The sequence below is a fragment of the Grampus griseus genome (assembly GCF_964374135.1).
Source record: "Grampus griseus genome assembly, chromosome: 17".
In the NCBI taxonomy this organism is placed as follows: domain Eukaryota; kingdom Metazoa; phylum Chordata; class Mammalia; order Artiodactyla; family Delphinidae; genus Grampus; species Grampus griseus.
The window spans coordinates 20026494-20046279 of NC_139011.1; the positions used below are offsets into that span (position 1 = coordinate 20026494).

At 41.7% G+C, this 19786-nt stretch overlaps 1 protein-coding gene across 1 annotated transcript in view; it reads left to right on the forward strand.

Moving 5' to 3' along the window:
• The window catches only part of SAMD12 (sterile alpha motif domain containing 12), a 399280-nt gene that overhangs the window by 223022 nt on the left and 156472 nt on the right, over positions 1-19786 (forward strand). The window contains exon 4 of the mRNA XM_082675126.1: positions 8627-8767. Within this exon, the coding sequence (XP_082531252.1) occupies positions 8627-8767 (141 nt within the window). The remainder of the gene's footprint in view (positions 1-8626; positions 8768-19786) is intronic.

Sequence of the window (19786 nt, forward strand, 5' to 3'; positions counted from 1 at the left end):
GGAAGGGCAGCCCTCCCTGCCAAAGGCAAAGCATGGCTCCTTTTACCAGAAATAGGCAGGGATGCAATGTAGGCAAAAAACGAGGCGTTCATAATCTACAAATGAGTGTTTTATGACGGTGAACATCATCTTGTGTGTCAGATGTGCTGCTTCAGGTTGGGCAGAAAAAGGAAAAAAAGACTAAAACTGGCTACCCTATAAGGTAGGCATCCCAAAATGGCATGTGAGACTCACATGATGTGCTCCATGCCCAGCCATGTCAAGCTTCTCAGAGTTCCCAAAGTGGACCATTGGGTTGTCATTTCCGTCTCTGCCGAAGCTGTTTCCTGTGCCTCCAGGGCCCTTCCCCCTCCTACTCACTCTCCTGACTTGTGTTTTATTTAATTTAAGGACCTCAGGTAAGTTAGGTGCCCTTCCTGTGGGCTCTGGAAGAATCTGTACTTGTCCTACTGGCGGGGAAGTTACCTTTCTCCTCCTGGTTCTTCATCGTGAAATGTGTTCAGTCCCTGGTACAGACCTAGACCTTGTGTGATGAAGGAAGGATGAATCTGTTCCACAGCTCCTCTCAAAGACCCCCCAGTCCCCTGTCACTCTTCACTGTGGGAAGACTGGAGGGTGGTGGCCATCACAGCCTTGTGCATCGTGAAGTTATGCCCGTGTTTGCACTGCTTGCCTTTAAGTCCTCAGAGACGGTGACCTTTTCTGGCTCTCATGCTCCCTACACGAGAACAGCAGAAGCCTGCTTGGGGGGCATGTCAGGCTATGGGAAGGGTTCCTGGGCAGCAGTTTAGAGAGGTGGTTAAAGAGCATGGCTTCTTCGTATATTTGTCTCCTAGATCTGCAGCTTACTAGGTATGTGACCTTTAGCTATGTTTAGTAGCTATTAATCCATTAGAGATAATAAAAGTGTCTTCACAGAATTGTTGAAAATGAGGTAATCCGTGTAAAGCTCTTAGAACAGTGTTTAACACTTAGTAATGGCCCGATCAATGTTTGCTATTATTATTGTGATGACGAGGAAGAAGGGGAGTAGAAGGAAGGAGGACGAAGCAGCCTCAGCCAGCCAAGAATGGTAGTGCCCCGACTGCATCATCATGGTGGTTCCAGTCTGCAAAGGGTGTGTGTTTGTATTGTCATTTGATTCTCACAGTCACCCTATGAAACAGTGTCATTGTCATTCCCATTGTAGACCTGAGGAGATTAAGACTCAGGTGTGATTTCCTGGGCATTTATCTCATGATCCCATGCTTTTGTGATTATGCATCTCTCCTTATATCTCTGTTCCACAAATTCTGATTTTGGAATCACGGTGAGATTGAAGAAACATGGGTTCAGGCTGTGGTACCCTGATGGTATGCCCAGCACCTGTCACTCTGTTCACTCTGTTGCTCTGGCCCAGCCAGGACTGGGGTAGAGCCAGGGGCATCTACCTGGTGTGTGACACAGACCTTTACCTGGGATCAGATTTGGAGCTAACCCTGTGCACAAATGGCTGTTTGTTTGGGGAACTGTACAGTGACCTCTATTTCCAGAAGAGAAGAGGCCCTGTAACTCGCACTCTTTGGGGAAAGTGGCATTCCCCAAGCACTTGCAGTGACACCAAGACTTTCCAGTAGGGTAGGAGCTGAAGTCACATCCTTTGCCCCCCGCTCCAGTTTACCCTGAAATTTCCTGTTGGGCCTTATGACATGTGGTCATTCATCTTGGAAAGCTGTGACAGGGCTTCTCTTACAATTCTCTGAACAGACTATGGAGGTCATCTGAACTAGAGACCACAAACCAGATTGGGCCTGAAAGTCAGAGGCACCTGCCTAGACCCAAGTCTTCCTTCCATCTCCTGTGTGGTTTTATACTTCCTCTGAGCCTCACTTCTCCGTGGAACACAATGAACCCTGAGCCATACTCAGAAATCTCAGGTTCCTTCCAACTTGTAACAGACTGAATAGTGGCCATTCAGAGATACACGTCCTAATCCCTGGAACCTGTAAATGTTACCTTATAAAGAAAAAGGTCTTCGTAGATGTGATTAAAGATCTTCGCAGGAGGAGATTTTCCAGGATTATTTAAGTGGGCCCTAAATCACATCACGTGTCCTTATAAGAGAGAGGCAGGATGAAATTTCCTACACAGAAGAGGAGAAGGTGATGTGAAGATAGAGGCAGAAATTAGAGTGATGTGGCCACAAGCAAAGGAATGCTGGCAGCCAGCAGAAGCTAGAAGTATCAAGGAACGAATTCTCTCCTACAGCCTCCAGAGGGGGCGTGGTCCTGCTGACATCTTGATTTCAGCCCAGTGACACCAATGTTAAACTCTGGCTTCTAGAACTATGAGGGGTAAATTTCTGTTGTTCGGAACCCCTGTATTTGTAACGTGTTAAGGCATCTGTGGGAAACTAATACACTGCTCTCTAAGTCTGTTGTCAGTTACCTGTTCTCGCTGCCCATCTGCTCAGCAAAGCTTATAGTCTCACTTGGTGCTTGTTCCAAAGCAGAACAAGACGCTTGTCTTTCTTTAAGCCTGTAGGAAAGTGAAGTGGTCATTTAGTCTCAAGTTCTCTATTCCGTTCAACTTGGCAGTTGTTCCTATGTTCGACACCAACAAAACGCTACCTCCTTCCCGTTACATTCAATTTCTCATTGTCGGTATTTTCCTGTCTGAGAGTCGGTGTCCAATCAAGTCTCTTGAAGCAGAAAAGCCACTAATTTAACAACCTTGAGATCATCAGTAGTGAGTAAAGAAAACAACATTCATTTAGTGGTTCTAAGTATATCCGTTCAATAAATATTTCTTGTGCACCAGCACGTGGGCAGCAGTAGGGAACCTGTGACAGTGGAGAACCTGACAGGAAAGGTACTTATTCTTATGGAGCTGGCATTGTATTAGGCCACATGCAATAAAGCTTTTGTGTATATGCTCACGCTTCAATTGCAGCAAAATTCTTATTTCCAAGATTGCTAGCAGAGCGTCAGATCCATGTTTCTGCTGGGTGAAGCTCCTTTTGGAATATTCCCTGTCTTGGATTTCTACAAGGAGTCCTGGGAAACAGTTTTAGCACCCAAGACAACTGTTGGGGTTAAGCAATACAGACCTTAGGTCATAAGAGGTCCCTCTGATTTCTCTAAATTCCATCGTGGCATGCCTGTGCTCACCTTAGCCCAGTCAGCTCAGAGCTTTGGGATCTGAGGAGAGGATTGAACGAATGAAAACACTGTGGGGAGGAAAGAAGACTGTCGTAACTGTCCTCCTTTGTTTAATTCCGTACTTTTCATTACTTCTCTGCATCCCAGGCGCTCTCAAAAGAAAAAAATAATAGCACTAATACTACCATGATTTCCTCCCTCTGGGACACCCGCTCTTGGAGCAGTGACTCAACTTCCTGCCCTGAAAGGGTGCCCCCAGCCATTGGTGGCTCCGGTTGAAAGCCTGAGTCATCTCTGATGTCCGCCGTTCTCTCATGCCCCACTTCTAGGTGTTGTAATTCAGAATTCTACTACTTCTCGCTATGTCTTCACCTCCACCCTAGTGCAGGGCACCCTGGCTTCCTGTTTTGACTGCCCTGGCGGTGTTCTGACTCTTCCCATCACTGCTACACTTACTCTCCACCCCCAGTTCGTTCCCCACATACTGACCAGAGGGATTCTTTTCATACGTGAGATTATGCCCAAGTCATCCCTTGTTCAAAACTTTCCCCATTTAGAATAAAATCCAAAGTCTTCACCGAGGCCTAGGAGGCCCTGTATGATGTGGCCCCTGCCTTCTCTTGGGCCGCATTTCCTACATACTTATCTTGCCTACTTTGCCCTAGTCAACACTAGCCTTCCTGCCATTCCTCTCATTGCCTTGACACTTCTGTGTGTTCCAGGGTCACCTCTTCAGAGAGGCCTTTTCTCACCACCCGAACTACAACAGCACCGTCCTTCCAGTAGGGGTCCCTGTCTACCCCTATATATTGGTTTATTTGTTTGCTGTCTGCCTCTCACGCAAATGGTAAGCTCCACAAAGGCAGAAGATACTACTCATCTCTATCGCTGCAATACCCAGAGTAGGGTCAGGCATATGATGGTGCTCAGTAAATACTTAATAAAGGAAAGGAGTAGAAGGCCCGGCTATGATCAATATGGAGGACTTTAAGCCTCTTCCAACTCCAACAATCTATGAGTCTGTGAAGGGCCCAGCAGCCCGGTCACCGAAATGCCATTTAGAACCAGTTTGGAGTATCAGGAAATTTAGTTGTTGCTTCTTTTTTTTTTTGATTTTTTTTTTTTCTTTTTTTGGCTGCACCCCGAGGCATGTGGGATCTTCCCTGACCAGGGACCGAACCGGCGCCCTCTGCAGTGGAAGCACAGAGTCTTAACCACTGGATCACCAGTCCCAGTGCTTCTTTTTTGAGATTGGGTTGACTTTTCTCTCCTTGATCCCTCCCTGTGTAGGCAGCTGACCGCAGAGGCAGGTGGTCATTCAAGACACTTGTGTGAGAAAACATAGGAATGTAAACGCCATAATAGCACTCCTCTATTTTCTGCCTACCATAGCAGCCTCCTCCATCTACATGGTTACTGGACTCTAAAAAAAATCTTTATCCCATAGTCTTGGTCTAACTGTTACTTACTCCCTAAGTCCCAGGTTAAATATCCTTTACTCCCTGACAGCTCCTTGATACCCAGACTAGTTTAGCTCACCCAGTTCTGGGCTCCCGTATTTGCTCTTTCTTAGGATTGACCCATCACATACCTGTAAACATTGATCGTTAGCTGCCTTTCTTATCAGTCTGAAAGCTCCAGGAGTGACCCTGTCTTGTTCCTCATTATCCAAGCATGAATAACAAAGTGACAAGACGCAGTGCTCAAAAAGTGTTTGTTGAATTAACAATTGGATTTTTATGATAAGCAACAAAAAGTTACAATATAAATTGAAAAAAAAAAGATGCAATTGATGATTGACTGCTTGTCACCACCCTGACCCACACTTGTTTGGACACTCTTTATTTTGTGGTCAGCGGGGGGGGGGGGGGGGGGAGGGGGTCAGGAGATTGCTAGGACGGTTCCTCCTGTAAATGATCTAATGTTTCTGAAGAGTTTTCAGAACCACAGACTTAAATGGCTCTGTAGAAACCATCCAAGAAAGGCAGCAAATTTTGTTCATAAATTCCTCGGTGTACAGATGATGATCTTTTCTAGAAGTTGTTTTATCAGGAAACTCTTTTATATAATTTCCCTTAATCTTTCTCCTAAGACTCTATTTTCTTACTGCTGAAGATAGAGCACACCTAAAGGTGAAGTAGTAAGAATTAGAAAAAGCTCTCATGTTTTCAGTATTCTTTAACTTTTCTCAATTTTCCTATCAATGGAAATAATGAAAATAACAGCAAAAACATCTTTAGTCTCAGGGCTGAAACAACTTGAACAGTCAAGCCTATAAGAGGTGAATTGTTGATAGGTACAGTTGTTTGTACCACACAATGTGAAATGCACGAACTTTTTTAACTGGTAGAGTTTTGTTACTTGTACATTCAGAGCTGATGCTTTTAACCCAAGTAGGAGATAAAATTCTGATAGGGCTCATGTATCCACATTTTGATCAGTCAGATGCATTCATGGAACAGTTGAAGCTGGAGGTTCTTGGGGGAAGGCGACATCTTTGTTTCTTTGTCTGCAAAGAAACTGAACCATGCACACTGGAATAAAACCTCCCTTTGAGCACTAATGATGGACCAGCCAACCTCTCGGGACCAAAGCTCCCAAGTATCTTACCAACACCTCAGCAACTCTGGCTGCTGAATGTCCCAGTTTGTAAAACCACAGCCCAAATAGTGAGGACCAGAAAAGGGAGGAGGAAGAGAATTAGATCATCTGAATTTCATGGGTTTTTGCAGTATTTATTGTTGAGTTGAGGGCCTATATAAAGAGCTAAATATCTGCTATTTGGAGACCAATTATCCACATAAATGATACCCAAGTCCCACTCAGTGTTTTCTGAACATCACTTCAGGATCAAGGTCTGACAGCAGAATACTTGAAGGCAGGGCTGTCCCGGAAGCCCGGGACTCAGACTCAACACTCCTTAGCTCTGCACCTTTGAGTATGCCAGTGCCCAGAAATTAGGAAAGGGATAGCAAAGGAAATCTGAAGCCATCAGTTGACTTTATATATATATATATATATATATATATATATATTTTTGTTTGTTTGTTTGTTTGTTTATTTGGCTGCGTCAGGTCTTAGTTGCAGCACACAGTATCTTCGTTGCGGATGGGGCATCATTCATTGCTGCACGTGGGCTTCTCTCTAGTTGTGGTGCGTGGGCTCAGTAGTTGCAGCACACAGGCTTAGTTGCCCCACGGCATATGGGATCTCAGTTCCCCGACCAGGGATTGAACCCACATCCCCTGCATTGGAAGATGGATTCTTAACCACTGGATCACCAGGGAAGTCCCTCAGTTGACTTCTTAAAAACATGTTAAGTTCCAGTTGCAAGGCCAATTGCTGCTGTAACGAATTACCACAAACTTAGTGGCTTAAAACAGCACAAATTTATTATCTTACAGTTGTAGGGATGAGAAGTCCAAAGTGGGTCCTATGGGGCAAAAATCAAGGTAGAGCTGCATTCCTTCTGGAGGGTGTGGGAGAGAATCCAATTCCTTGTCTTTTCCACCTTGTAGAAGCCTGCCTTCCTTGGTTGTGGTTGCATCTCTCCAGTGTCTGCTTCCATGGACACATCTCTCCCCTCTTTGGCTCTCCTGTGTTGCTCTTTCACCTATAAGGACCCGTGTGATTAGATTGGACCCACCTGAGTAACGCCAGTACTCTCCCATCTCACGATCCTTAACGAAATCACATTAGCAGTGTCCCTTTTGTCATATAAGGTAAGAGACTCACAGGTTCCTGAGATGATGTGGACGTCTTTGGCAGAAAGAGCATCATTCTGCCTATCGCAGAAGACAGTCAGAACTACTTGAGTCTGTGTGTGTCCTATGCTTCCTTTCTCATGGCCATCATGATCTGCCCACTGTTGCCAAGCTACCTCAGGTTCCCCTTCCCCCACCTCTTTTTCCTCTTCCACATGCAAATTTTACTGAAGCTTCAGACTACCACCCACCTCCACAACTCCCTGCACTCACTTCCTTGCCAGGCACTGGTCCAGAGCCAAGTCGATATTGGTGCGGTTCTCATCAGTGCTGCCCATCAAATATATCTCTTCCCCCCTACCACCTTCCTGGCACGTGATAGAAGCACAGTTCAAGTGTGGACCCTTGGCGGGTGGGAAAGTTCATGTGATTAGTTCTGGCCAAAAATTTATAAATGACTCCAGGCTGAGCATTTCACTGATACTATGAGACCTTCCAACACCTCTCTTTTCCCTCTGGTACAGTGATCAACAATGTTCAAAATGGATGGACTTGCAGTCGACATGTAAAATAAGCAGGAAATAAACTTTGTTGTAGCCACTGATATTTTGGGCTTGCTTGTTACTGCAGCGTGGACCCTAACTTATCCTGACTGATGCATTTAGCAAAGCTGAAAGGGAGGTAAAAGAGAAGTATGCACAGCATGGGTTGCTCTTAACTGGTTCTCCCTGTTCACCTGTCTCTACTCAGAGGCCGCATAGGCTTCCCTGTTCCTCAGATTAAAATGCCCATGAACCTCACCTTCTGGCTGTTGAGTTTATTTTTTGAGGAGGTAGAGAATTTAGTTCCTGAAGCATATATCGTAGTATACCCTGAGACTTACCGTTGATCACTGGTGGACTCTGTCTTTTCGTCATCAGTTAAAATGAAAAAAGACCTGCAGGTCTGGTGACTGGGGGTGTTGGAGGGAGAGTACAGGGCCGTGCTATTCTCTTTATTTCTTGTGCAGGTCAAGCACAGAGTAGAGAGAATTGGGGAATTTGATGGAAACCACAGTAGCAAGGGAAGCATGCAGACTGCCCCACCCCCCGCCACCACTCAGGAAAAGAAAGAGGTTGAAAGGAAACTATGCCAGGCTGCCCAGGGCCCAGGGTGTCTGTTCTGAGGGTACTCACACCGGAGGCTCCTTGTTTTTGCCCATGCTCAGCCCTGCTGGAATTTTTTCCTTAGGCCAGTGATTGGGTTCAGCGTAGCTCCCAACAACCAGGGGTGCAGCAGGGGAGGTGGGTGCCTGCCGATAAAACTGGACCTTCAAATGCATGTTTCACAGAAACATTATCGTAACCTGGTTAAACAGTGCCGGAGTTTATCTATAAGCACAGTTAGAGCATCTAAGTCTTCAGCTGGCTTATCAGTGACATGGGCTTTTATGGGTGAGCCTCAGAGCCCATCACCCAACAGAGAGCATTGTTTCTATGGAAACATGCAATCTGTGACCCAAATACCCAGGTTAAAATGTTGCTGATTTATTTAACTGAATGTGTGAGTCAATTGGGGATTGCCAATATTAGATAAAAATTGAAGTTCTTTTTTTAAAGTTGTGGATTTTTTTCCATCCTGCCTATCCATTCCGTCAGCAGGCATAATGGAGGACCCTGTATTCTAAAGTGTCTGTGTTTAGATGGAAACTTCTGTTATGGCAGGATCAGCCCAGAGGAAGATGGAAATCCTTTTCCAGCCATTGTTCATTTGCTTTTCCTCTTATTTCTTGAAACCCTGCAGGGCGAGCCCTGCTGAGACTTACAGACAAAAAGCTTGAGCGAATGGGGATTGCCCAGGAGAACCTCCGGCAGCACATCTTACAACAGGTGCTCCAGCTGAAGGTGCGAGAAGAAGTCAGAAACCTACAGTTACTCACACAAGGTATCCTGTTGCTGCCTAGTGGGTGGATGGAAGGGGAGATGGGAGGAAAGAAACCCTTACCGTCGTGACAGAAGGGAGCCAGGGAAAAACTGGCTTGTTTTGTTTTGTTTTGTTTGCAGAATTTTCTTTCATTAAAAAAAAAGTATACAGATTTAAAGGCCACTTCCCTACTAAAACTTCTCTTTTTCTTAGCTCACTAGAGGGAAGGATGTACAGATAAGTAATGGATAAGCAAACAGAATTATCTGAGCTAAGTTCAAGGTCATCACATACAGCTATATAGGTTGTGCACTGCACAACCCCCAGAGTACCAGTTACATAGATCAGTATACGATTGCACCACCTAGAGTTGTACAGTGTGCAGCCTGCACAACTGTACAGTGCAGCCCCAGCTATTTTAGTCTGACTACCAGTTTTGAGGGGGCCTTGGAATTTGAGTGATTCCATAGTTCATATGGCCATGGTATAAGTGGGATTTTTTTGTTGCGTTTTGCTTTACTTCACTTTTCACTGAGAGAAAAACATTTTAGAGGTGTGTGTCTGTCTGTGTGTGTGTGTGTATATATATATATATGTATGTATATATAAATACATATATATGTTTACACACACTCTCTAGAAATTTTGAGAACCCTATTTATCATCTTAAAAATAGAATAGTTTTTTAAATAGACTATAGGGAATTTAAAACTGCAGTATTACAACCATATAGTTCTAAACAAGAATCATTAATAATTTCAATATGTTGAAATCACTTAAAAGCCCTATAACTGGAAGTGACAGAATAAAGCTGGATCTTGAAGAAAACCTTAAGTTACACTATAAATTATATGTCTAGGTAAGATTTGGTTGCTGTCAACCTCCATTAACTATAACCCTTTATTTGTTTTATTTTAATGTCCATTGTACACCATTTTAAATGAAAGGATGATAAAATATATATTTTTGAGAGCCTTGGTTATTTTTCAATCTGCAGACTATTGTTAATTGCATGCATACTGATATTGGAGAAATCTGGATCAGCCAGATTTCATGTTATTGCATTTAGATTAACCAATTAATAGTCTATTTGCCTGGGCGAAGTAATGTACTGCCTGAAAGATGACTGTTCTAGAAGGATAAATATAGACTTCGAGTGATATGAAAATATATTGTTTACTTGATATACGTTGTTTGCATTGGTCTCCAGAGACTTCCAATGGTAAATTTACAGATACAGGTACACTGAGTGACTTAAACGTGAATCTGACGTACTGATACACTTTTAAGTTCTTTTAAGAAGTAAACAGAGATTCAAAGGTTTATCACAAGAATGTCCATTGCGGTGCTATTTATAAAACTGAAAAATTAGAAACAACCTAGATGTTCAGCAATATGGAGAGAATCAGATAATTCTATTTGAATTCAGAAGATACAATATAATATAGTCATTGGAATTATATCTTCGAGGAATATATGACAACATGGGAAAGTACTCAAGAAGTAATAGGACGTAGGGGGGAAAAGGCCATGTATAAAATGTTATTTGTAATATGAGCCCAATTTTGTAAAAAGAACATATTTTTATATGCACACAGAAAAGGGGATGCAAATGGTTTTGCCAGTATTTTGATAATGGTTCTCTTTGGGTGGTGAGATTGTGGGTGATTTTAACTGTTTTCTTTATATTTTTCTAAATTTTCCAAATCTTCTACTATAAATCCATATTACGGTTATAATCAGAAAATGCATTCACATTTTGTAAGCTTCAGTCACAAGCGTCGTTCTGCCCTGTTCTATTTAACGTCTAGGGTTTCCTCAGCTCTTTTGTTTTCCTCCCGTGGTGATATGTAGAATGAGACCTGAACTCATCCCGTGCACCTTGGACTTTTTTTTTTCCCTCTGCTACTGTCAGCCTGCAGTGTGTTTGCTTTGCAAAATCATTTTCTACAACTTTCATTGCCCTAGATTCATAATATATAAGATTTTTCCTGCGATACTACTCAACTCTATTAAGCTAAATACATGTTTGTGTTTTGGGAAGATAATGCTAAGTTCAGCCTTTTCAATTCAGTTGTTGTCATTTTCTTTAGCTTTGAAAAGCTGTGGCTTTAGAACTCTTTCATTCCATTCCCTTTAGAAGAGATCACATTCTCTAGCTCTTGGATATTTTGTCTGCACTCATACTACCCTTTTTTATCGCTTGTCCTTTCCATGTTAATGTTCAAACTCATTTCATGTCAGACAGCTTTTGAAAATCTATTGCCTTATTGAAGTGATGGTTTCTTTTTAAAAAAAATGAAACAAAAATTGACGAGTCGTTGTTGTGACTGATAATAGAAGTTCTGAAGACAGCTGGAGTGGCCTTAAAATATTTGGGGTCTAGGTTTGCTATTATAAGAATTGTAGCTCCATTCCACCCAAGTGAACTGAATGGCTTAACATACATATCATATGGAAATGTACCAGGGGGGTGATATGTGATTTGGTATTGAATATTTGATTCCTCAATTCAGAAAATATTAATCAGTGGAAATAATATGCTAAATAAGTGCAAACAAGTGTCTTAGAATGTTACTTAGTTTTCAGAAATCCATGAGCTTTCCCCTTAAAGAGTGTAACTCACCTCTCCAGTCTCTAGAGATACATTTTCTTTCCCAGCTCACATAGGACTGTGACTCTGGTGTAATGCAATTAAATTTTTTTTGTTTTTAAGAAATGTTTTCCAACTAATACATTTAAATGAGGGTTGTTGCCTTCAAAGTAGCCAGTTTTTGAGGAAAGGGACTTATTTCACAGATGATTGTATTTCTTATGTGTTTCCTTCTTACTTTTGGAGGCAATTTCAGAGCTTTAACTGAATCGCAAAAGTTTAGGAAGAACCTAAGTGTCCATCGTTAGGAGACCAGCTAAATGAGTTATGGTACATCCAGGCACTGGAGTATACTTGGAAGTTATAAACGCAAGAATGAAGAATAGTAATGTGGAAGGATCTCTGAGATGCCAGGTGAAGTGGAAAAAACAAGGTGCAGAACAAGGTAGAGAGTATACTGCATTTGCAAATGAGAGAGGGAGAAATAGTAATGTATATCTGCATGTTCTTTGTTTACATAAGAAAATGCTGATGCATAAGAAGCTAATACAAACTCTACCTATGGGACTGAGAAGAAGATGGATAGAGGACATCTGCTTTTTAAGTCACTTTGTGTCTTGAAATAGTGTGCATTAACTATTTAAAAGAGTAAAATGTTTTAAAAGAAATAAGGAGAAAGAATGAATTTTAGCATCAGACAGGCCTGAATTTTAAATCTCGGCCCCAACCCTTACTGCTGTGTTATTTCAGGGAAGTTACTTAATCTGTCTGTGTTCCAGTTTCCTGTTCTCTGAAAAGTGAGATCAGCAAATCTACTCCCCTCATAGGGATGCTGTAAGAGTTAAACGAGCTCAAATATATACATCACTCAGTGCAGTGTGACAGTAAGTACAGAACATAGTTAGCTATCAGTAATAGAAGCCACAAAATTAAATCAACCTCATTAATTTATATGAAAACTTTATTTTTATAATATCGTTTATTGAGCAGTAATTCACAGAATATACAGTTTCCTCAAAGTATAAATTCAGTGATTTTTAGTATTGTCACAGAGTCGTGCAACCATCACCACAATTAATTTTAAAACATTTTCATCACCCCCAAAAAGAAACCCGGTACCCATTAACAGTCATTCCCCATTTCCTCCCAAGGCCCCCCCAACTACCAGCCCTTAGAAACCACTAATCTACTTTCTGTCTGTTCACCTATTCTAGACATTTCCTATGAATGGAATCATTCAATATGTGGTATTTTGCAATTGGCTACTTTCACTTAGAATAATGGTTCTAAGGTTTACTCATGTTGTAAGCATGTGTCAGTATTTCATTTCTTTTTATTGCCAAATTGTATTTCATCATATGAATGTACCACATTTTACTTATCCATTCATCAGTTGGACATTTGTATTGTTTCTGGATCTTGGTTATTATTCATAATGCTATTTTGAATGTACGTTTTTCTGTGGACCTGTTTTCATTTCTCTTGGTTATATAGCTGGGCGTGGAATTACTGAGTCATATGGTAACTCCCAGTGTAAGTTACAGGAGCTGCCAGACAGTTTTACATGGCAGCTGTACCATTTTATATTCCCCCAAGCAGTGTATGAGGGTCTCAATTTCTCCACATCCTTGCCAACACTTGTTATTGTCTGTCTTTTTTATTATAACCATTCTAATATGTGTAAAGTGGTATGTCGCTGTGATTTTGATTTTCATTTCCCTGATGGCTAATGATGTTTAACGCCTTTTCAAGTGCTTATTGACCATTGTGTATCTTCTGTGGGTAAACATCTGTTCAGATCCTTTACTCATTTTTTAATTGGGTTATTCGTTTTTTCCAATCTTTATCTTGGACCCACCGTGTTTCTCTGTGCTTGATTACCCACTTTATTTATAAGATCTAAAGCTAAATATCAGGCTGCCATTTCCAAAGAGGAACCCCATCCTCAAAGGATGAAGTCTTATTTATCCCCACTAGAGGTGTTCAGAAGAACCTACCACAAACTTGGAAATCAACTCCAAAATGAAACAAATGAACTCTGAAGGTCTCCTCTCAAGGAAACAACATTCTTTTGGTTGTAGAAATGATACACACATCAAATCAGTTACCTCAGTTTGTAACCAGACCTCCAAATTAGTTACACCCATCTGAAAGCTCATTCTACTGTGTTTCTAGAAGAAATAAGCTAATAGATAATTAAGGGTAATTTTCCAACTTTTAATTGATGTTTTAAAACTTGTCTTAAACTTTTCATTCTACACCAGTCATTGTCACTCAGTTGCCAGGAGCCCAATGACAGTAATACGGCCAAGGTAGTCACAAATGGGCTAGGAGAGCTCTAGCCAGCCCCTATGGGTTATCTGAACACAGGGAAGGTGAAGTCTCTGCCCTCCTTTTTCTTGCTCTCCTCCTTCTGGATACCGACCAAAGGCAAAAACTATAAGGTGTTTAAAAAAATGTATATGGTGGATTCATAGTAAATGCATCCGTTTATAGGCACTGTCAATGAATCATGACAAAAATTCCTGAAACAGCTCATTATCTAAAGCCAGAACTCTCCTTCAGCTAAAATGCTGGCCTCTGATTTCCCTGCCTTTATTCACAGTGGCCCTGTAACTACCTGACATTTGCAAGCAACATAATCAGTGTTTAGCCCTGCTTTACTGTCGTTCCCTTTGGTGCCTTTGAGGCAGTTCTTCCTTCATTCAGCCTTTTGGTCTTCTGTGTCCTGTCTGTGGAGTGGCCGGGGTGTCCATCTGGTGGTCTTACTTGCTTGCACATTCCTGCAGGAAACTCAGCTGTCTTTTGGGAAATGCAGTACAGAGCTGGAAACGTCATTATTATACTTTCCTTCTGCTCAGTCCATGAGAGACAGGGGGGAAAGGTGCCTTATGTAACACACAGAAATGGTGCAAATTATTTTGGCGTCTGTCAAATTAATCCATAATCAAGCATATGCGGGGCATCCTTACCTCTTTAATACTGGATATTTCTAGGAAGAAAAACACCCAGGGATACTGAAAGCTATTTCTCATAGCTAATGAGTATAATAAAATGTTTACTGTATGCAAAGCAGTGCACTAATTGTCACATCAACTCCTGACATTTACCCTACCATAATCAGTACTGTTGTTAGCCTCAATTTACATATGGGGAAACTGAGGATGGAGAATTTAATTAACAGACCCAATATCAGACAACTAGTCAAAAAGCATAGTACAGGTCTGTCTGACTTCACAGCAAACTTTTATCCATTACACTTCATCACCTCTGTCAACTGAGTAATTCCTATTTCATAGCAACGATGTGATGATTACACGAGATTTTATGTGGAAACTATATAGCATAGTTCATGGCATACTCTGGAAGTGGGTTGGCAGACTTATTCTATAAAAAGCTACATAGTAAGTATTTCAGTCTTTGTAGGCCGTAGAGTGTCTGTTGTAACCACCACATCATGGGAGAACAACCACAGACAATCTTAAATGAATTGGCATAGTAGTGTACCAATAAAACTTTATTTACAAACACAATTTCTAGTCCATAGTTTGTGGACTCTTGCTTCACAGGGTCAGAAATGTAAACTTTTTGTCATCATCGTCAAGATTATTGTTTTATTCTTAGTATCTTCCTTTTGAGCTGTATACTTTTCCCTCAACCCCAGGGACACTATAGTATGGAACCACTCCTGGGGCGTCGTTTTCAGTGTCTTTCTTGGCTACAAATGCATGGATAGTGTAAAAATGTAATAGTAACTCTGAGGGTTGGGAAAGGTAAGCAATAGAAAACAATGTTCCAATTGGAGGGTAAGGCAAACAAAGATAGTAAAGGCTGCCATCTTCAAAGGCCTTTTTTTTTTTTTTTTTTTTTTTGTGGTACGCGGGCCTCTCACTGTTGTGGCCTCTCCCATTGCGGAGCGCAGGCTCCGGACGCGCAGGCTCAGCGACCATGGCTCACGGGCCCAGCCGCTCCGTGGCACGTGGGATCTTCCCGGACCGGGGCACGAACCCGTGTCCCCTGCATCGGCAGGCAGACTCTCAACCACTGCGCCACCAGGGAAGCCCGGCCTTTTTAAATTCGTGCCTGCAAACTGAAAAAAAGAAGAGTATGATTGTTTACCAAGGCCAGTTATAGCTCATTAAACATTAGTGTTTCCCGAAGGGCTGTTTCCACATTGTCCAAATATATGTGTCAAATTTTAGTTGAGAATTACATGACCAGATGGACTTTTCCAAAGCTCCACGACACAAATTAGAAACACTATTTTCTAATCCAAGAAGGCTTTTCAGAACCATGTGTACAGATTGAGTATTTTAGTCCAGTCACCCTCACAATGATACTTCAGCAACTGAAGTAGGCCATCTGAATTGAAATAGGCCATCTGGTCCACCACCTTGCTTAAAGAAGGAAGTCTTTGTAGAACACAGCAATAGACTCTTTGAGAAAGTTTCCAATCTCACTTTACAGTTTTGGGCACCAAGACCCAAAGAAGGTTAGAGGATAGTCTGTGGTTACACAGCTAGTCAGTGGCATAACTGAAGCTAGATCCCAGTCTCTTAATTCCCAGGCTGGTATTCTTTTTTCTCATTGTTTTTATTAAGGTATAATTTACATACAGTAAAATTCATTATTTTTAGTGTACAGTTCTGCAAGTTTTAACAAATGCCTACAGTTGTATAACCACCACCACGGTCAAGATATAACAGTTCCATAACTCCAAAAAATACTCTCCCTGGTACCCTTTGTTGTCAACCCCCCTCATTACCTCCAGCCTCTGGAAGCCACCGATATATTTTTTGTTCCTTTAGTTTTGCCTTTTCCAGAATGTCATATAAAGGGAATCATGAAGTCTGGCTGCTTTCACTTGCTATGATGCATTGAGACTTACCAAAGCTGAGTGTGTCACTTGTTCATTCATGCTCACTGTTTAGTATTGAATTGGTTTGATATACCACAGTTTATCCGTTCCCCAGTTGAAGGACATCTGGGTTGTTTCCAATTTTGGCAACTACTAATAACACTACTAGAAGCATTCACATACAGGTTTTGTATAAACATCAGTTTTCATTCATTAGCTAAGTACCTAGAAGTGGGATTGCTGGGATGAATCATAAGTATACATTAAACTTCATAAGAAACTGCCAGGCCAGTATTCTTAGGATGATAAAAATAGAAGAACAGCATTATGGAGACTTTCTGAAAATCACTGCATCTTTGCAGCTGTCCTACCTAGCACTTCTTAGAGCCACCATTATTTTAAGAGGGCCCTGCTTTCCTGGGAGTTTCTAATAAATTGTCTCAAGGTAAGTTTAGGTCAAGTGTGTTTACAGTTCACTCATTAATTCAATTTAAAAATTCTGGCATCAGTGTACAGGCAGTAGGATATGGTTTTCCCCAATTGTCAATGAGAAATGCTTCATTTGTCTCTTTTCTGAGGAAGAAAATCTAATAATATTTGCAGCTCCTGGGAGAGAAAACATGAGCCAGTCAGATTCCCTCTTATGCGTTCATTAGGTATGTCTGATGGCCCTTTCTAGTATCTCTCAAATTACACTATTTAATTTCCAGGCTTCTCCACATCTTTTATTCAGCTGTGCCACTGGTGTTACAAATCTGATGCTCACATATCAGTTCTCTTCATACTTGGCTTTTCTGCTTCATCGTTGGATAGCCTTAAGCTTTTCCTCCTTGGTGTTCATCTCTTCCATGAGCGTGGTCATGACTCTCTTGGTTCTCCCCTTCTGTTTCTAGTGGCTCCTCCTCGGGCAGGTGGCTTGCCGCCTTCCTCTACGACTCCCCACATGTTGATGCCCCCTGGGGATGAGTCCTCTCAGCTCTTCTCATTTTGCATGCTCTCTGAAGAGTCTCACCCATTCCCATCGCTTTAACCATCCCCTACTTCAAAGTTACTTTCAAATACATCTTAGCCCTCTATGAAGCTTAAAAGATGTGAACCTCAATATTCCACTGACATCTCAAATTTAAAATATCCAAAGTCAACCCCATCGTCTTTCTCACCATCTCCCCAGCCAATTCTTCTCCTTGTGTTACTTCTCAAGGTTATTAATGCCTTCCTCACACCATCACCTAAATGAAGAGGGCTTAGAGTCACCCCTTTCCCCACCTACTCATGTGTAATCAGTGACCAAACCCTCTGAATTCTGCTCGTAAAAGGACTTTCCAGTCATTCCCCATCTCATCCCCATCCTTGCCACTGTGTTAAATCATCCCTCTTTGGCTCCTTCCCAGGCCATTAGAATAACCTACTAGTTATTATTTGATCTCCAGTTATTATTTGATCTCTACTAGTTATTATTTGATCTCCAGTCTCTGCCCTGCCCCATTCACTCTCCTTTAATTAACTTCCCACTTCTATCGCCAGAGTTAATTTAAATATATTTCTGACAACATTATTTCCCTCCTAAAAGCATTTGATGGCTCCCAGTTGCCTACGGAATACAATCCAAATGCTTTAGCATTCCATAGAAATCCATTTTAAGGCATTTCATAGATGTATTCACTTTGGGCAAGTTACTTGTCGGAGATTAAGTTTCCTTAGTTGTAAAAATGGAGATGGGATCTATTTCACGGAGCTGTTATGAGTACGGTGTAATAAAACTCATGAAAGGACCAACCTTTGGTGAGATACAACCTCTTCTGAGAAGCCTTACCTTACCTCTCAGGCAGAACCAATCATTCCCTCTTGTTCATCACTAAGCACTTTGTTCACACTAATAGTCTATTCATTACACAGTGTCTGTTGAGTATCTATTTGTTCTTCCATCCAGTGAGCAACAGGCTCTGTGGTAGGTACTAGGGATAAAAAGGAACACCCAGTCTAGCAGTAGGGATAGGATATCAACGCCGTGGTAGAGATGCGTAGGTGTAGAGTGGTGGCACAGAACTGGAACTTAACCTCATCTGGGAATGGGGGGAGACTGGGAAGGAAAACTTGCCAACGGTGTAGCTCATGAACTAGATCTTGAGGGATAAAAGTTTTGACAGATGGACATGAGCTGGCATGAGGCAGGAGGAGAAGCTTGTCCAAGAGCATGGGGGCATGCAGTCTCTTTGTCTCCCCTGCAGATCATGGGCAACCACAGTTGTCTTCTGATTTTGCTGTGCTCTCCTACCTCCTAGTACAGTGTCGCACAGAGAGTGGATCCTCTGTCTAAATGTATTTTGCTGATTTCAGTGTAATGGTTGCCCTTTTCTCTTATTTACCAGCTCTATTTCATTTTCAACATCATCTTCTCAAAACAGTGCATGCAGTATAAATTTTAAATGGATTTGTAGTATACGAGAGAGACTACAAAGCCATTTTGCATTATCCATGAGCAGAATTGCCAAAAGTATCTTTTATTCCTTTGTGATCTTTTTGTATTGACTAGTAAAAACAATGGCAGTGGCTCTTAAATGTGTAAACCTTTGGCAAGGGCTCTTAAATATATAAGCCACCCCACCTACCTTGAGTTGTTTGGCCTAATATTTTGAAGTCTTCAGTGTTCTGCTGAGTGACACTGTCAAGTGACTGTAGAATGAACCTTTTCTCCTAAAACCCAGTTAATTGCCCAGGGGTTCATGATGGGTGAGGATGTTGGATTCATAATTTTATAGGATTGTGTGCAAATTATTCTTCTGTCACTGGGGTATTTCACTGACACTTTTTCACTCAGCGTTATTTGATTATGTCCTTTCCCAGTTGCCTCCAAGACAGCATTTCTTCAACCTGCTACCTTCTTGGGCTTTACCCACAATACATTTCCAAGTCTTCACACCCTGTTACACAGATTTTGCGGCTAGGAATATTTCTAATTTTATCAGGTCTTTGAGCCTTCAGAAGAATTCTCCTTGGTATGAGCTTTATATGTAAAGACTTAGGTCTTTAAAGATAAAGCTCGTAAACACAGACTTCTTTGGGGGAGTATTAAGCTCACACATCAGTTCATTAGTAGGAGTTAGCATTGTGACAGGTACACCCTATCTAGCATCCTTTCCTATTTCATTTTCATTCTGGAGTCCATTGTGGCCAGTTCATTCAAGAAGGTGTTTTGTTTGAAATGAGGCTTGAAGTGAACCCTTGCCTTTAATCTGTTGCAGTCTTCATGGCTGAGAAATAGTCTGCTTATTCCGAGTACCGCGATGGTCCCTCTAACTAGCGTGTGGTAGAAGTGTTCACACATCTTTCTAATTTGGACATGCTCTATCAGGAATTAGCCTTGTCATTACTTCTTCACAACTCAATGTTTTATGGCATCTTTTACATGGTGAAGAGTTCCTGTAAGGGCACCACAAAGACTCCAAATGCTTCACGTCTGCCTCTGCAGAAATCACCAACCTTGAAATTCTTTACCATTGTTGCGTTTTCATTAAATGTAGTAAATGAAATTAAAAATATATTTGAGGGAATTCCCTGGCTGTCCAGTGGTTAGGACTCCACAATTTCA